Source organism: Panthera pardus, unplaced genomic scaffold (assembly GCF_024362965.1).
Source record: "Panthera pardus isolate Hobbes unplaced genomic scaffold, ASM2436296v1 HiC_scaffold_6, whole genome shotgun sequence".
NCBI lineage: Eukaryota > Metazoa > Chordata > Mammalia > Carnivora > Felidae > Panthera > Panthera pardus.
The window spans coordinates 115,752,082-115,772,226 of record NW_026526991.1 but is presented as its reverse complement, the minus strand read 5'-3'; the positions used below and the strand labels follow the sequence as shown (position 1 = coordinate 115,772,226).

Here is a 20,145-nt window from a genome sequence, read left to right as displayed (position 1 = left end):
CTTGTTAACTACGAAGGTCTTCCAAACCAGTCTGGAAAAACTAGGAGAGTTAGCTGTTTTTTCAAATGCTCACTTTTCAACAAAAGATCACAAAACATACCAAGAAACAAGGCAACACAGCTCATTTAAAGGAACAAAATAAATCCTCAGAAGCCATCCCTGAAGAAACAAATGTATCAGAATTTCCAGGTAAAGACTTTAAAACAATTGTCTTAAGTATGTTCAAATGCTAAAGGAAAACATAAAGAACAAAAGAAAATAAGGAAAAGGATATAGGAACAAAAAGAGAATATCAACAAAGAGATAGAAATGGAGCTGAAAAAACAACAGCTGAATTAAAAATTTCACTAGGATAAAATAACAGACTCAAACAGGCAGAATAAAGAATCAGTGAACTTGAAGACATTTGAAATTATTGAGTCCAAACAGCAAAAAGAGAGAGCCCAAGAGATGTAAAGAATATCACTAACAGGTCAATATAGCCATTATGGGAGTCCCAGAAGAAAAAATAAAGGGGCAGAGAGATTATTTCAAGAAATAATAACTAAAAACCTCCCAAATTTGAGTAAATACATGGATATACAGAAGTCTTCTCAAAATGTTCCACCCAACAACAGCAGAAGTGCACATGGAACATTGTCCAGGATAGACTATATTTTAGGCCACAAAACCAATCTCATTTTTTTAAAGACTGAAATAATACAAAGTATCTTCTCCAAACACAATGACTGAATGCAAACAGAAAACAACAACAGAAGGAAAACTGGAAAATTCACAAATATGTGGAAATTAAGCCACACACTTGTAAATAACCAATGAGTTAAAGAAGAAATCACATATGTTTCCTACAGAGAAAAAAAAGATCAATAAAATTGACCAATATTTAGCTGGATTGACCAAGAAAAAGAGAGATAAGATTCAAGTAATGTAGATCAGAAATAAAGAAGGGACATAACAACCAATTCTATAGAAATAAAAAAGATTATAAGAGAATGTAATGCACAGTTGTATGCCAATAAATTGAATAACCTAGATGCCATGGATATGTTTCTGAACCTTACCTAATAAGACTGGATCATGAAGAAATAGAAAATCTGAACAGACCTGTAACTAGTCATGAAATTGAAACAGTAATAAAAAAGCTTCCAATAAATAAAAGTCCAGGAATAGATGGTGCTACTGGTGAATTCCACCATTTAAAGAGGAATTGATGATAATCCCCCTCAAACTCTTCCAAAGAATTGAAGAGAAACATTCTCAAACTCAGTGAATGAGGGCAACATGATTCTAATACCAAAGCTAGACAGACACTACACAAAAAGAAAACTGTAGACCAATACTGCTTGTGAATATTGATGCAAAAATTCTCAACAAAATACTAGGAAACAAAATTCAACAGGATTACAGGATTAAACACCATGACAAGTGGGATTTATTCCTAGAATGTATGGATGGTTCAACATACAAAAATCAGTAAGTAGAATATACTACATTAAGAGAAGGAAGGTAAAAACCCATAAGAGCACGTCAATTGATGCATGAAAACCGTTGAACAAAATTGAACACCCTTACATGATTCACACACACACACACACACACACACACACACACACACACACACACTCCAACAAACCAGGAAGAGAAGGAAACTTTTTCAACATAACGAAAGTCACACAGGAAAAACCCATAGCTCACATCATAACCAATGATGAAAGACTGAAAATTTTCCCTCCAAGATCAGGAACAATACAACTATGCCTGCTTTCACCACTTCTATTCGATATAGTACTGGAAGTCCTAGCCAGTTGGAATTCTTAAGTCCAATTAGGCAAGGAAAAGACATTTTAAAATCCAAATTGGAAAGGAATAAAAAATATTATCTCTGTTCACAAATGATATGATCTTATATGTAGAAAGCCTGAAATTCTACAGTAAACTGGTAGAACTAATACCTGAATTCAACATTGTAGGTTACAAAATCAGCATGCAAAAATCAGTTGAGTTTTAATACACTAATAATAAACAATATGAGATGGAAATTAAGAAAATAGTGCCAATTACAATAGCACCTAAAAGAATAAAATACTTACGAATTAATTTGGCCAAAGACTTGTATGCTGAAAACTAGCAAAACACTGCTAAATAAATTAGACACAAATGAATGGAAAAATATCCTTTTCATAGATTGGAAGATTTAATATTGTTAAGATGTCAATACTACCCATAGTGATCTATAGATTCAATGTAATCCCTATCAAAATCTCAACAATTTTTGCAGAAATAAATAAATTCATCCTAAAATTCATATGGAATCTCAAGGGATCCTAAATCACCAAAATGATCCAGAAAAAGAAAAACAAAGTTGGATTCCTCAGACTTCTTGATTTCAAATTTACTACAAAATTATGGTAATTAAAAGAGCGTGGTACTGACATATAAACAGACATGTAGACCAATGGAATAGGATAGAGATCCAGATATAAACCCTTGGGTATTTTGTCAAATGATTTTTGACAAGGCTTCCAAGACCATTCAATGGGGAAAGGACAGTTTTTCAACAAATAGTATTGTGAAAACTGGATATACACATGCAGAAGAATGAAGTGGACCCTTACTTTCTAATACATTAAAAAAAATTAACTCAGAGGGGTGCCTGGGTAGCTCAGTCAGTTAAGCATCTGACTTCGGCTCAGGTCATAATCTTGTGGCTCGTGGATTGGAGCCTTGCATTGGGCTCTATGCTGACAGCTCAGAGCCTGGAGCCAGCTTCAGATTCTGTGTCTCCCTCTCTCTCTCTGCCCCTCTTCCACTTGCACTCTTTCTCTCTCTCAAAAATAAATAAATATTAAAAATCTTTTAAATTAACTCAGAATGGATTAAGGACCTAAATGTAAGACCTGAACTATAAAAATCCTAGAAGAAAAGAATCCAAAGGACAATGAAGCTAAAGTTATGTGCATGCTGAATTATGGTCTAGAGGCAGTATAATAAAAGTAATCCAGGCACAGGACCCAAATCTATTTCACTTCTTAAAAACAGGGGTACACAAGGGCTTCCAATTCATGAAAGGATGCAGGAAAACGTTACTCCTAACTGTTCTCTATGGCTACTTCTTGTATGAAGCTTTGGGCCTTAGAGAGGGGTGTGACCTTGTGACTAGAAATATGGGTCCCAGTTAGATGTCTGCATCAGTGAATTTTGAGATGGCACAGTTTCTCTTTTTTTAAGTTTATTTATTTATTTTATTTATTTTGAGAGAGATATAGAGAACAAGCAGTTGAGGGGCAGAGAGAGATGGAGACAGAATGCCAAGCATGTTCCACGCTACTGTCAGTGCAGAGCCTGATGCAGGGCTCGGACTCATGAACCATGAGATTATGACCTGAGCCGAAATGAAGAGTCAAGTTGGATGCTTAATTGACTGAGCCACTCAGCTGTCCTGAGATGGTACCGTTTCTGATGGCAACAAAGTACAGTGTGTGATCCTGGGAGTTCTTGGCTGAGGTGGACATAATGATAAGATCAATTTAATGGATGAGGTTATTAATTTAATAAAGTAACTGGTAATTAATAACTCTACTTCCAAAATAAGATAGTTAAGTGGTTTCATAAATAGCTAGTTGTTGGCATGATTTTGTACATATCGGTTTAGAATAGGCTACACCTTTGGTTGTAACTTTCCATTTTGTGTATTACACCTCTGTTAATTCTACCCTTTCCTAGACTAGCAACCTGCATTGCAGCAGTTTTCAGAGTAGGGTCTGAGAAGCAGGGCACATGGAACAGGAGAGCAATAGCAGAGCCAGAGAGGAATCCAGGTGAAAGCAACGGATTTGACCTTACATGGTGGTCCTTCTGGCCATAGTCTAAAGATAAGCTGTTTAATACCCTCACTATTGTTTTTGTGCTTCATATCCCCACTTGAAAATCTGACGCGCAGAAAAAAATACTTGTAATACATTTCACTTTAGTCTTTTAGGATTTTAGGAACTGAGGGCCAGATGAGTATACTTTGAACTATTTGGTGACTTAAAAATGACAGCAGACCCCAAATAGGGAGGCAGAACACAAACACGGATTACATTTTAAAAGAGATTTTAGATTTTTTAAAAAACTGCATAGCCTCTTTGGTATATTGTTAGACAACTATACATTCTAGGGCCCAAACATGACCAAATCAAAGCTCATAAACCATGTTTATGGCAGTATTCTTAGCATGTAACTATACCCCTACACATGCCTTCTCCAGGTTCTCTTTGGCTTCCTGATTGGGCATGGGTCATTGGACGGCTGAAGTTAAACAGAGAGTGATGTCAAATTCCTGTCCTGTTTGATCAGCTGTGTTCTGTCACACCTGGAGTCAAGAAATTGGCCTCGTCCACACTCAGTGCTCAACATTCCTGGCTAGAATTGCCAAAGCATGTATTCCAACCTCACAGAAAGGAACTTTTTCTCTTCTCTTTTGAGGAAACATTCTGAAATGTCTCTGATTAGCTTCTCTGTTTAGAGGAGATCCTTAGGCCACTGTTTCAAAATCACTAGAGATTATTTTCTCCAAGATCAAAATTCAGAACCAGATGGTATTTTCTAAACAAATGGCAAAATGAAGTTTAAAAAGTTACAAGGCCAAATGATCTCATGGATGTATTACTGATTTGGAAGACAAATTGAGTTTTCTTCCTAGTTCTATAATCGGCTTACTACACATTCAGAGTATTTATTCTAAAACGAGACTACCTGTTTCCTATCTAATTCCTAAGTGGTAGTTATAATATAAAATTTTAATATAAATTGCCTTATAAAAATACAAACGTATTTAAGCTTTTATTTTTTCTTACTAAAACTTTCTAAAATCAATGAAAAGAAACAGAATTAAGAAAATCAAGTACTATCTTGCAACAATGAAAAAAAAAGAACAACAGAAAAATGCAATGATATTTTAAGAAAGAAAATGATTCTTACGCTGGGAAAAGACATGAAAGAGATTAGAAGTGATGTAATGATATATTTTTTATTTGAGTTTCTGTAGTTTTCAATACCTTATTGTTCATGGAGCACAAATTTGAGTTGACTTTCTGCAACAGAGTTTTGCCTCTTAAGAACAAAGAATTTAATGTATGGACTCTTGCCAGACTCAGCTGTTGCGTTCTTTACATTACAAGTTCGTAATACTGAACACCTGTTCAACCACTGTTTTTCTCCAAAAATGTGTTTGATCATTCAGCTTGAAAGGAACAGCTTTTCACTTCCATTTACAAATCTCTCACACTTTTCACAAAGTACTTAATTGTCTGCAACCATACTTGCAGCTCATGAAATTTACCAAATAAACATCACTGTAGACAGAGGTCATTAGGATCTTATTCTTTTTAGCAAACTTAACTGGAAAAAAACAACAACAAACTTTCCTTAAGCCTAACACAAAAAACTCACCGTAAAGTGGTGCACTGTTAAATAAAGTTACTTAGAAAAATATGCAATGAGTTTTTTGTGATTAGTTCACTTTCAGTCAGCCTTCTGTTCTTCAGTTCTTGGTAGACTGAAGAACACTGGGTAGTTTTCTAACAGAAGATGCTTATTTTCTGTCTTATTCTTTCAAGTTTTGTATAGGAGCATAAAGCAGATTCATATTTCACATTCTGATTTTCCAATCATAGAAAGAATGGACAAATAGTTATTAAGCTTGCAAAACATATCTTTTTTCACTTGGCACATTTTCCTTATCACTCATAAGCTATCAAAAACTATTTTATGTTGACCTTCTCAAAACAAAGGAAAATTTTATGCCTTCTAATTGAGACACTGGTCTACCAGTGAAAATGTCAATCCTCCTTATTACAAAGATCTCACATTCCATTTGTTCTGTGCATCTAACAGCAACTATAATGCCACTACAATGCAAAATTACATGATGAATCTTTATTTGTCTCAACGATCCCACAGTCCATTACCAAAGTCTCTGATTCTGGTACTTTGCTGCCTGGCTCACTCACTGATAGGTAGCTTTAAATATTTCTTTATAAGAAAAGATGCAATACATTCACTAGAACTAATTTTCACATCTCATTTTCTTAGCAGATCTGAAAATGTGTTCTCATACACATGCTGTTAAAAATATAAAAAATGGATAACATCTGTTTTGAACAGTTGACATTTCACCACATCCATTCCACATGGACTCATACAGAGTGCACTTAGGTTTCATGATGCCTGACAGACAGCCGTGGCAGGGACCCTGAGGTTGCCATAACTTGACTGGAGGCTAGGCTTATGCTTTCTTCCCATTTGTGTTGCTCTTAGCTATAATTGACAATGGCTTATTTCTGCAGCATTTCTGTCAGTGCTCTTAATCCAGACAAAGAAGTCCTTTATTTCAAAATGGTGCCAAATCCTATCATTCAGAAGTTAATAAGCCTAAATGACCTACAAAAAAAACATCTTATGCGAAAAAAATGTGGAAATCCTTTCTTACAAAATAAAAGGCAATTTTTCCTAGAAAGTGCAGTCATTAACTTACCTGAATGGGGGGAAGGAGGAGGGAAAAATGGACCAAAATATCTGGCAAGATATCTTCTAGTTCATTATTTTACTGCAAGCTGGATACCCAGCATTTTCAAAAAATGTTTCCTGCCTCTACTTTCCTTCAGAACTTACAATCTTCTTAGAAAACCTAAAAACAGCAGAATATCCAAACTGCTACTTGAAAATGCTAAATTGAATATAATCAAGTGGGATAAGTTTTCGAGGGTGACGTCAAATACAGGAGACCCTAAAAAAGTCCCAACTACACATAACCTCCTTGCATACAGACATTTACAAGTATCTTTACGCATATTATTTCAGCTAATCCAAAAAGGCAGTTGATTATAAAATGCACTATTATTTTACATACCACCAAGGAAAACACTACCCTTTAACCTATGATGCAATGTGAATTATAAAACACTTCCCTGGGGTACTGTGTTTGCATTTCTACCAATAGGTCAGAGGTAACTTTATTTTCTCTCCCTATGTGAAAGAACATTCTAGAAAGGCTCAATTGTTTTGTTTAACCTCATTCTCTATTTTAACACTGGAAACTTAATTGAGTAATGTTACACATTTTTGTTACGATGATATTAAAAAGGCATACAGAATGTAATGTGCACCTCCAAAGGGTTTGGCCAACAGTGCTAAATAATGTTGAATTAATGAAGTTATAGTGAAGATATGCCTAGAGATTAAATTAAATCATTGCTAAGTTTTACTATTATATTAATTATATTGATTTTAACCTTTAATTTTATTATATGCATGTATTGTCACAAAGCTCTTCAAGGCAAAATGAAAATTTAAATGTAAATGCTTAAGAAGTGTAAAGCCAGTCCAATTATTAATATTACAACATATTCCTCTCAGGCATCATTTTATATGCAATGGCTGTCTTTCACACTTACTTCAAGGAAGCCAATGGAAGTAATAGAAGATGTTGTACCTGCTTGGGTATAATACATGGATGCAACAGGGATAACAACTGATTCTGGGGTGCCTGGGTGGCTCAGTCAGTTAAGCAGCATTCCAAGTTACTTAACAAGTAAATTCCAGTTACTTAACATACAATGTAATGCTAGTTTCAGGTCATGATTTTGCGGTTCCTGATAACATGAGCTCCACATCCAGCTCTGTGCTGCCAGCATAGGGTCCACTTCAGGTCTTCTGACCCCTTCTCTCTCTGCCCCCCCCCCCCCCCCACCTCACACACACATGAGCACTCTCTCCGTCTCTCAAAAAGAAACATAAAAAAAAACCAAAACTGATTCAATCCTCAGGTTACTATGTCATAGATTAAAAATGGGATCAAAACCAAAACAAAACTTTTTTTGTTCTTGATTTGTGATTCATTTTTGACATAAGCATTGAAAAACCAAAGAGATCAACAATTAATGGATTTGAATTATTAAATTGGTTTAGCATGAAAAGGATTACTCAATAAAATATAAAACATTGTCGAAAACTTACTAAAATAGATACAGCAAGACCCAAATGTCTTAGTGCGGCTTACACTGTATTTCAGAAGTATAAATGCTTCAAAATTTGAAAATTTGATGATATGCATTTCATTTTCAATTCTTTTGTGACTTTTGAAAAGCACTTTTTTTGTGAATTTTTAATTTTTTAAAATGTTTATTTATTTTCGAGAAAGAGGGAGACAGAATGTGAGCAGGGTCTGAGCAGGGCAGGGGCAGAGAGAGAGAATGGGAGACACAGAATCTGAAGCAGGTTCCAGGCTCCGAGCTGTCAGTACAGAGCGCCATGCAGGGCTCCGACTCACCAGTCATGAGAACATGGCCTGAGCCAGTCAGATGCCTAACTGACTGAGCCACCCAGGTGACCTATGAAAAGCACGTTTTTTTTTAATTTTAACTTTTTAGTTTCTCTCACTGAAGATGGCAAATACTGATGGAAACAAAACGCTAAAGGTAGAATTTTACTTCAAAGTTTCTAAAACTTAGAGAAAGTTAAATAATGAAAATTTCAAGAGATTTTTAAAGCTTCTTTCTTTAAACATACTCTATTATTTAGAGCAGTTTTATGTTCATAGCAAAACTGAGCAAAAGGTACTGAGGTTTCCCATACCCTGTCCACGCACATGCACAGTGCCTCCCATTATCAACATAATCAATGGTACCCACCATAGATTTTTTTTAAATGTCTTTGGCACACCAAAGATATTTTTAAAATACCCCTCTAAAGCGGTACACTAAATGATATATTTTTTAAAGTTTGCAGTATCTACATTTTTCAAGTTCTCAAAGCTTAAAACAGCCCTAAGACTTTTGGGAAATCCCGTATTTTCTGGAGCAATTTTTCTGGGGCTTTTCTTCACAAAGGAACCGCCCAGAAAAATCTTCTTGGAAATGAAATGAAAACTGTATAGACTTGCTTGTTGATGTGGGTGGCAGCTGTATTGTGGTGGAACCACAGCACAGGATGTGGGGGCAGAACTGGGGTTCATATTGTACCTCTAGTTATGTGATCTTGAGCAAGTTATTAAATACTCTCTGATGACTTTCTCCTCAGAAGCAAAAATAATTGGTTGCACAATTAATTGAGATGATGTATGTGAAAGGCTATAGTTTACACATATAAATAATGATGGTTATGGTGAAAACAGTAGAATGACAGTCTAGTGTGAAAAGAGCTAAGTACTATGCAACCTGCTTTACAACATAAATCTGGATGAAGAGTTGAGAGTCCCAGAGGGAAACATCTCTAGGGATGACCGTGTTAACTAAAGTAGAAACTCTCTGGACAAATTCATCTATGGGCCCATACTACTTCTTTTTCTGTTTTTTGTTATCATCTATTTGTTTATTTTTGAAATCATTTTAAGTTTTTATTTAAATTCCAGTTACTTAACATACAATGTAACGTTAGTTTCAGGTGCAAATTATAGTGATTCAACACTTCCAAAATACAGCGATTCAATGTTAAATTCCAGTTACTTAACATACAATGTAATGTTAGTTTCAGGTGCAAAATATAGTGATTCAACACCTGGTGCTCATACAGCAAGTGCTCTCCTCAATCCCCATCATATCATTTCATTTATTTATTTTTTATCCTGATAAGCGTACTCTTCAATCCCCATCCTCTATTTTCTCCATCCCCCCGCCCCATCTCCTTTTCGGTAATTATCAGTTTGTTCTGAAGTGTCTGTTTCTTGGTTTGTCTCTATTTTTACTTCGGTCATTTGTTTTATTTCTTAAATTCCAGATATGAGATCATTGGCATTTGTCTTTCCCTGATTCACTTATTTCACTAAGCATTATACTGTCTAGCTCCATCCTTGTTGCAAATGGCAAGGTTTTATTCTTTTTATGGCTGAACAATATTACATTGTGTAAATCTACCACATTTTCTTTATCCATTCATCTATCGATGGACATTTGGTCTGTTTTCAATAGTTTGGCTATTGTAAATAGGGGTGCATGTATCCCTTTGAGTTAATGTTTTTGTATTTTGAGGGTAAATACCTAGTAATCTCATTTCTGGATTTTAAGGTTGTTCTATTTTTAATTTTTTGAGGAACATTCATAAAGTTTTCCACAATGGCTGTACCAGTTTGCATTCCCACCCACAGTGCAAAAGGGTTCCTTTTTCTCCACATCCTCACCAGCAACTGCTGTTTCCTGTTTTTGATTTTAGTCATTCTGACAGGTATGAGGTGGTATCTGTTTGTAGTTTTGATTTTCATTTCCCTGATGATGAGTGATGTTGAACATCTTTTCGTGTGTCTGTTGGCCATTTGTATGTCTTAGAGAAATGTCCATATCTTCTGCCCATTTTTTAAATGGATTGTTTGGTTTTTGGGTATTGAGTTATATCAGTTCTTTATATATTTTAGATACTAAACCTTTATCAGAGATGCCATTTGCAAATATCTTCTCCCAGTTCACAGGTTGCCTTTAAGTTTTATTGATTGTTTCCTTCCTGTGCAGAAACTTTTTATTCTGATGGTCCCAATAGTTTATTTTTGCTTTTATTTCCCTTGCCTCAGGAGATATATCTAGAAAAATGTTGCTACAGCCAATGTCAGAGAGATTACTGCCTGTGCTCTCTTCAAGAATTTTTATGATTTCCTGTCTCACATTTGGTTCTTTAATCCATTTTGAATTTATATTTGTGTATGGTGAAAGTAAGTGGTCCAGTTTTCATTCTTTTGCTTGTGGCTGTCCAGTTTTCCCAACGCGATTCGTTGAAGAGACTGTCTTTTTCCCATTGGATATTCATTCCTCCCTTATCAAAGATTAATTGACCTTGTGTCCATGGGTTTATTTTTGGGTTTTCTGTTGTATTCCATTGATCTATGTGTCTATTTTAGTGCCAGTACCATAGTGTTTTAATTACTACCACTTTGTAATATAGCTTGAAATCTGGAATTGTGATACCTCTAGTTTTATTTTTCTTTTTCAAGATTGCTTTGGCTGTTCAAGGTCTTTTGTGGTTCCATACAAATTTTAGGATTGTTTGTTCTAGCTCTGTGAAAAATGTGGTTGGTATTTTGATAGGGATTGCATTAAATGTGTAGACTGCTTTGGACACTATAGACATTTTAACAATATTTGTTCTTCCAACCCATAAGCATAGAATGTCTTTCCATTTCTTTGCATCATCTTGAATTTCTTTCATTAGCATATTATAGTTTTCAGAGTACAGGTCTTTCACCTCTTCGGTTAAGTTTATTCCTAAATATTTTATTATGTTGTAAATGGGATTGTTTTCTTAATTCACTTTCTGCTGCTTCATCATTAGTGCATAGGAATGCAACAGATTTCTGTACACAGATTTTGTATTCTGTGACCTTACTGAATTCATTTATCAGTTATAGTAATTTTTTGGTGGAGTCTTTAGAGTTTTCTATACAGTAACATGTCATCTGCAAGTAGTGAGAGATTTACTTCTCCCTTACATACTTGGATGCCTTTTATTCCTTTATGTTGTCTACTTGCTGTGGCTAGGACTTCCAGTACTATGTTGAATAAAAGTGGTGAGAGTGCACATCCTTGTCTTGTTCTGGACCTTAGTGGAAAAGTGCTCAGTGTTTCACCTTTGAGTATGATGTTGGCTGTGGGTTTTTCATATAAGGCCTTTATAATGTTGAGGCCTGTTCCCTTTAGACCTACTTTGCAGAGGGTTTGTATCATGAATGGATATTGTACTTTGTTGAATGCAAAAAAAGCATCTATTGAAATGATAATATGGTTTTTTCTTTTCTCTTATTCATGTGACATATCATGGATTGTTTTGCAAATATTAAACCATGCTTGCATCCCAAGAAAAAAATCCTACTTCATTGTGGTGAATGGTTTTTAAAAATTCATTGTTGGATTCAGTTTGCTAATATTTTATTGTGTATTTTTACATCTATATTCATAAGAGATATTGGCCTGTTGTTCTCTTTTTTTGTGGTGTCTTTTTTTGTGGGGCTATACTTTTTAACTATTTAATGGAAACTATGGATTAAGCCCTGGGAAACTATGCTCAGGTTTCTACCAGTGGATCAGAGGTAACTTTATTTTCTCTCTCTATGTGAAAAGACCATTTTAGAAAAGCTCTAACATTTTTTTTTGTTCACTAACCTCATTCTCCTTTAACATTGGAAATTTAATTGCATAAATAAATTTTGATATGGCCATACAACAAAATACTACACAGCCAAGAATTAGACAGGGGTATGAAAAGACATATATAGAGAACAAGAGAGATATTTGCAATCCATTGTTAAGGAAAAAACCCAATCTAACACTAAGTGATGGTTACCCCTGAGTACTGAAATTACAGGTAGTATTTTTCCTTTGCTTTTGTTTTTAATGAAAAAACATTTTTTTTTTAAATTGTGGGAAAAAACTCATAAAGCTCCTTGTTTTTATTTACTTTCTATATTTTACATAGTAAGCATGTAACCATAGGTAATCATGTAAATCTTGAGGTTTATAGCTCTTTGCAGGGGTTGCCTTAAAAAAACAACCCTCCATTATTTGCATATCTTAGACTTGGGCTATCCAAAACAACAGCCACTAGCTACATGTGGCTATTTAAATTTAAGTTAATTAAGGTTAATTTAAATGATTTAATGAAGTTAAATCTTAATATAATTAAAAACTCAGTTTCTCAGTCATACTAGTCACATTTCAAGTGCTCAATTACCACAGGCGGCTAATGCTTACCATATTTGAAGAGTACATTTTGATCATCATAGAAAGTTCTGTTAGACAGAGTGGTCTTAAACCATGGTTTGATTGGCATATGTATAAATTATGAGATGCTATTTTTTTCAGTATTATAAATGTGCTTTCTTCCTTTTGCCTTTCTGAGCACACGGCCTCTTTCATACTCTACCCCTGAGGTATCCTTCTACCTTGGGAAGATGAATTTTGTTTTATAAAGATGCAAGGAAAGAGACCCATGTAATATTCATTCACTTTCTGATCCTAGAAAATAGGATTTTTCAAAAAGAAAAAAGGCTTGCAAATCAGGCTATTTTCTTGAGGAAAGATGTTCTAAATTTCCTTCTTTCTCATTTCAAGGGCCAAAACCAGTATACTACACTAACAGTCTTCAAAATTTTTGCTCACAAATCCAAATACATTTTTGAAAACATATGTATCCTCCTCATCTATTTCAAATTGATATCTAAAAATGTTCATCATAAATTTAATCATAGAAGATATGTTGTCTTACATATATGCCATCAAAATTTTGACTCTGAATATTTAGTTAATTTACTTTATGGATATATCTTCTGTATTACCTAATCAGAAAACCAGTCTTCATTGTTGAAATAATCAGCCAAATTTTACTTATTGTCAATGAGGAAAAGTCTGACTTCATTTTTTTAAAATTCACATAAGGGTATTAATTCAGATTCTTTTGATATTTTTCTCACTTCTGAATTCAGTGATGATGCTTTATAAGATTAAGGAATAGTGAGAGCTTTCCTTCCTTCCTTGCTTCATGCCTCCCTCCCTTTCCTTCCCTTCCCTTCCCTTTCTTTCCTTCACTTCCCTCTTCCTTCCCTTCCCTTCTCCTTCCCTTCCCTTCTCCTTCCCTTCCCTCTCCTCCTTCTTCCCTTCCATATCTGCTACACACACACCCTCTCCCTCCCTCTCATACCTTTCCTATACTAATCATTCCTTTAGGTGTCTTCTAAACTTCATACTGTCTCCTTCTCTTAACAGCTAAACTTCTAGAAAGAACTATTAATTATCTTTACATCTATTTCTCCCCTTATTTCTTACCCCACTGCCATTTGACTTAAATTCTCTGTTCTCAATTAAAATGTCTATGAACAATGATCACTTATTTTTTCATATTTTTTCATACTTGTTTTGGTTTTCAAAGGTAAATAACCTCCTAGGGGCAAATGATATTATTGAACATGCTCCCCCCTTTCTTGAATTTGTTTCCTTTTTTGGCTTTCTTGTCACCCTCTCTTTTTTTTTAATGTTTATTCATTTTTGAAAGACAGGGACAGAGCACAAGCAGGGGTAGGGCGGAGAGAAAGGGGGACACAGAATCGGAAGCAGGCTCCAGGCTCTGAGCTGTCAGCACAGAGCCCGACGAGGGGCTCGAACTCACGAACCGCGAGATCATGACCTGAGCCAAAGTCGGACGCTCAACCGACTGAGCCACCCAGGCGCCCCAACCCTCTCTTGATTATTACCTATCACTCCTTAGTCTTCTTCTATGACTCCTCTTCATCATTACCCTTCTTCCCTTATTCCACACCCTCTGCCTGTCCTCTACCCTTCAGACTTCAGCTACCTCTGGTATGTTGATGATTCTCACATATCCACCCATCTCTGGTCCTGAGTCTTCTCCAGATTCACATACTCAAGTGACTGCCCATCTCTATCTAGATGAAAACAAATCTGCCATCTTTTCCTCAAATCATGTTCTCATGTTTTTAAAGTTACTAGTTCTTAGTTGACAAAGTTAAAATATAAAAACAAACAAAAAACCCCTCAAACTCTCTCTTGATCTCCTTCTTGCAGCCAACATCCAATCATACACCAATTTCTGATTCTACTTCACAATTATTTCTTATATTGACTCTTTCTGTTTGCCCACATTGGCACTGTGTTAGGTCAGATTCTAACTGCTTTCACCTGAACCACTGCAATAGCCTAATTAGTCACCCACTCATATTTTCTAATTAACCAATATGCTCACATCACTTCCTTGTTTAAAATTCTTCAAATGTTCATGTTACCTAAATGATAATGCATACAGAAGAGTGTAGTTATTGGTAAGAGTAGTGAGCCAATCGGGGTGCCTGGGTGGCTCAGTTGGTTAAGTGTCTGACTTTGGCTCAGGTCATGATCTCACAGGTTGTGAGTTTGAGCTCCACGTCGGGCTCTGTGCTGAAGGCTCAGAGCCTGGAGCCTGCTTTGGATTCTGTGTCTCCCTCTCTCTCTCTGCCTCTCCCCCACTTGTACTCTGTCTGTCTTTCTCTCTCAAAAATAAACATTAAAAAAAAAAGAGTAGTGAACAAGCAGAGATCATGCGTCTGTTTTCTATCAGGAGTGATAAGATGGGGGCCGAGGTGTCCTCTTCTTAAGAAAAATTCAAAGACACTCAGGTAGTAGCAGTAGAGAATGTGCAGAGGGCAGGTAAGATTCAACAGAGGTGAACAAGTAGGAACTCTACGGAGGCTTGGATCCAGTCTAGGCCCTGGGGCCAAGGGCTAAAAGACAAACATGTTGGGTTATGTCTGACTATGGTTCAGTTTAGGTTGCTAGCACAGGAGACCAGTCAGATATTCCGGACAGATATCCTGGACAGGGGGTGCCTGGGTGGCTCAGTTGGTTGAGCATCTGACTCTTGGCTTCGAGCCTTGCATCAGGCTCCACACTGACAGTGCAGAGCCGGTTTGGGATACTCTCTCTCCCTTTCTCACTGCCTCTCCCCTGCTCTCACTTCGTCTTAAAAAAAAAAAAATCCTAGGCAGGAATAATAAAAATGAAAATATTAAAATGTCTCTTACAGAATGTCTTTGTCTTTTTACAGCTAGCGATAGATAAATAGGCAGATTTGGAGTTAAAAATCCACAAGAATAAAGGACACAATTTACACATAATAACAGCACTATGTTAATTTTGTATCTATATACACAATGGCATCTCATCGATGAAACAAAATTAAACTGTATATTTAAATAAGATTTTATTTTTGATGATGATTGAGAATGAACCAGTATCTATAACATCCTTCTCCAGGAAAAGTAAAGACCTTTATTATGTGTTTACCTATTACTTTACACTATGTAACATGTTTTTGGAATCATCTGGTAGTTTAAATTCAGATTGTTACTGTGATTATACTGTCTGCTTTTATTTTACTTTATGTCATTTCTTTAAATAAATTCTTTTTTAAAAAACTTTATAAAATTTGAAAGCCATATTATCAACACAAATTTATATTTAACTCAATTCCAGTGAGTTATTTGCTTATTATTGTTTCTATAACTAATGTTATTCTCCTTCTTAGAGTCTTTTGTTTTGCTGGAAAATAGTCTAAAGTTTTTTATTTTTATTTTTTCAGAGAAGGTTTATGGAGAATAAGCTTCCTGAGTCTTGACATTTCTAAAAGAAAAATGTCTTTATTCTGTTCTTACTCCACACTCACTTGAATGCAGTTTTTATAGGATATAGAATTCCAGGATAAAAATACCTTCCTCTAAAGACAGTAGAGGATTTGTTCCATTTTCTTTTACAATTTATTGTGAACAATTTTGAGTCTAATACTGGTGTGATCCTTATTCTTATAGAATTTTTTCCTTTCCTCTAATTTCTGGAAACACCGTGTTTGAATTTGTGTCTAGGTATAGATAGTTTTCTTTGTATTTTCTGCTTGGCACTAAGTGCATCTTCTCAAACTGAAGACTAGAATCTTTCTTCAACTCCTCGATTTACAGATGCTTCCATTTTTTTTATGATGATTTTTTCTACCCTTCCACTGCTCTCTTTCCTTTCATGTATTTTCTTGTGCTATTTTCTTTTTACTTTTACTTTACATTATTATTTAGTAGACTTAAACTTGCAGATAACTACTCAGTCATACCTAATATTTGTCTCTTCTATTAAATTTATTGTTTTCTCAAATGTTTTTAATTTCCAAAAGCCTTTGTTAATCTATAAATGTATCTTTTTTTTTTAATAACAGCCTTTTTAGGTATAGTATTTATTCCCCTTGGGTCATTCTGAGGATCTAAATTTTTTGCTCATTCTGAGGATATAAATTTTTAAAATTTCATGTTATAGTCTGTTCCTACCATTATCTCTGTTTCCTCTGAAGTTAACTCTGCTTTTTAGTACTGGCTTGTCTTAAGTACCATTAGTCTTCCTTAAATATTTGGTGATCCTGAGTTGTTCATATTTATAAGTGAAGGACTGGGCTGATTAGTTCAGGTAACTGATAAGGATATCCTTCAAAGATAGGTAGTGGTATTTCCTCAGTAGGCTCTTCCTTGCTCCTTAAATAGTATTTAAATTCTGCATTTTTTTTTTTTTTAGTTTTTTTTTCAACGTTTTTTATTTATTTTTGGGACAGAGAGAGACAGAGCATGAACGGGGGAGGGGCAGAGTGAGAGGGAGACACAGAATCGGAAACAGGCTCCAGGCTCCGAGCCATCAGCCCAGAGCCTGATGCGGGGCTCGAACTCACGGACCGCGAGATCGTGACCTGGCTGAAGTCGGACGCTTAACCGACTACGCCACCCAGGCGCCCCTAAATTCTGCATTTAAAATTTTTCTTTGGACCTTATAGAATAGGAATTACATTGTGTATCTACTTCTGAAACTTGGGTTTTTTTTTTTTTTTGGTGCAATATGTTTATGAGGTGTGCTGATATTGATGAATCCATTACTGAAATACATTCCTTTTCTACTGCTGCTCTGTATGATACAGTATGACCATAGTATCATCCTGTTGTCCATTTTCCTGTAGGTTGACACTTGAAGTGTTCTTATTTTTATGTCCTTGCTATAAAAAAAAATAGTTCTATTGACCAGTTTGTAACAGGTCTCCTTCTATTATTAGTACACACCACAATTCACTTTTTACAAAAGATTATTGCTAGTCACAAATATTTAGGATGATATTCAGAGTCATGTTAGATTTATTACAGGAATAAAATCCTTTAGATAAAAATATTCAACAGAGAAAAACATCTCTAGCAACCAGGAACTGAAAAGGCAATCTCCAAATCTATAGAAAAAAATTTAAGATAATAGAAATAGGCTGAAAAGGGATCTTTAAAGAAAATAATAAAATTTACAAATGAAGAGCTAAAAGACTTCAGAAACTTTCAGTCTTTTTTTTTTTTTTTTTGTCTTGTAAAAATTTTATTTTTCGGCTTTATATACCAGTATTTACTGACAGCTAAGAAAAGTGGAATTCATGAAATTATTTGACTTTTTCAAGGTAACAAAGAACTTAGTGATCTTTCACTGTCATATTTCAGGCTATATAAATAAGATAGAAGCAATTTTATGCTTCTTAAAGTAGCAGGTAAACACAGGCAATTTTCTTATCACCCAAGAGATAAGAACAGTCAACTTTTCTTCCCCTTGATTTTACCTGGGGTACCTTTTTCTTTTTCTTTTTTAACGTTTATTTATTTTTGAGAGAGAGACAGAGTGGGGGAGGAGCAGAGAGAGAGGGAGACACAGAATCTGAGGCAGCTCCAAGCTCTGAGTGGTCAGCACAGCGCCTGATGTGGGGCTTGAACCCACAAGCTGTGAGATCATGACCTGAGCTGAAGTTGGACACTTACCTGAGCCACCAAGTGCCCCTGGGGTACCTGTTTCAATTGCACCAGCCAGGCAGAAGTTGGTAAGCACTGCCACCTAAGCCTAGTTTGATTTGGCATTTAAAAACCAACCAGGAAAAGGCATTGCTCATATGGCACAAACATTCAGCACTTTTCTACCAGATAAGTTGGACCAAAATTAAGTTGAAAGTAACTAGTGACCTGTGATGACATTATTCAATACAGTATTAGATATTTTAGAATGGGCTGATTTGCAGTCTGTTCTTACCTTAGTGTTTTGGATGCAGGGACAGAGGGCCCATGCTGCACTGGCCTTCACTTCCGGGTGAGGATTCTTCAGGAGGGACCACAACAAACGAACTCCATCTAAGCGATCAATTATCCTATTTGTGAAGCCAAAAACAGAAGCATAAATTTTAATATCTGAAAATGAAAACTTAAATGGCCTTTCTATCCACACAACTCTACTTTTCTCCTTTTAACATTTTGCTTAGATTTTTTTCCCCAAAAGTTTAACAATAGCAGGAATATAACATGCTGCTGAACTGTCAGTGTGGATTTCGGTTTTAAATTCATGACACAGAAAGCAAGCTCCGTGATAATTATGATTCACATAAACTCAAAATCAAGCCATGTAATTTTTTAATTAGCAGTACACAGACTGTTACCTAAATGTCAAAATACTGGTTTCTTTCATATAGTAACATCTATATACTTTCCAAAACAAATATTTATGCCTCAAAACTGTGAAGTTACCTTTTTTATTTGGTCTATGTTTAATTGACTTACCTTACCGTATGACATATTTTAAACTCCTCCAGTCCTAATCTAGCATTAGGAATTAAAATCATTACACCACAGTGCACCCTTTGTTAGGCACGGATAACACGTAACTTGTTTTCCATGTGGTTCCTTCCCAGCAGGACTAACATTGCAGACTGTGTTATAATTACTTAAACACACTGTAATCAAAATATCTTCATGACTAGCTGAAAAATGAATTATCATCAGAGTCATCTCTACACCATCTGTCTTCTGTTTATATATCAATCAGTCCAGGGAGCATAACCTTGCATTAAGGTCCATTGAGTACTTGCAGTTGAGAAGGTGGCCAAACAAAACTTAATATCCTCGACAAACATGGCTTTGTTCGGAAAGATACGTTAAACTCAACGCAGATGAAAAAAGATAAAAAACATCAAAACTCCTTTGATTTTTAATCTCAAGTTGAGTTAAACACATGTAGTATTTAGCCCCAGACAGAATAAATACTACCAGCTTAGAATGCCATTCAAATTCTTTTTTGAAAGTTGACATAAAGACGACTACATTTCTTGATTATCTGAGATGAGTTTGCCAGGGGGAAAAATGTATCACTCCAAAGGGTCCAAGTATGAGATCAGTTTTGCATAACCTTATATAATAATTGTTAATGCAAGTAGCTTATAGTAAGACATAAATTGTCTCCTTAGAGAATGACTTGTAGTAAGAAAAATGCACATTGAGAAAGTATTTTAACACAAAGTTTAACTTCAGCTTTCTAAACCTAAAGCTTTCTGTCAATAGCTGTCAGTTTTCTGCTGACGGAAAAAGTTTGATTTCTCAACTGGTGGAAAATGTAAAGAGACTGAGCACTTCACAATGAAAGATTTACTTTACAAAGTTAAACAATCTTACTGCTTTACATATACCACTGAAAGCATAATTGTTGCTGATCCTTGGGTCTCTGTATTTATTCACATGCAATTTCTCAATGAACGATAGGTCTGTCCTGCCCTCTTGTAAATGTAGCAGTAAAACTTGCATTAGTAATATTTAACTGTACAGTG

The 20,145-nt window shown here is 35.3% G+C and overlaps 1 protein-coding gene across 4 annotated transcripts in view; it reads right to left on the bottom strand.

Annotated features, from left to right (window-relative positions):
* ODAD2 (outer dynein arm docking complex subunit 2) overlaps positions 1-20,145 on the bottom strand; it is a 180,588-nt gene that overhangs the window by 61,902 nt on the left and 98,541 nt on the right. For all 4 annotated transcript variants that reach the window (XM_053894917.1, XM_019465260.2, XM_053894918.1 and 1 more), the window contains one exon: positions 18,585-18,699. In XM_053894917.1, the coding sequence (XP_053750892.1) occupies positions 18,585-18,699 (115 nt within the window). The remainder of the gene's footprint in view (positions 1-18,584; positions 18,700-20,145) is intronic.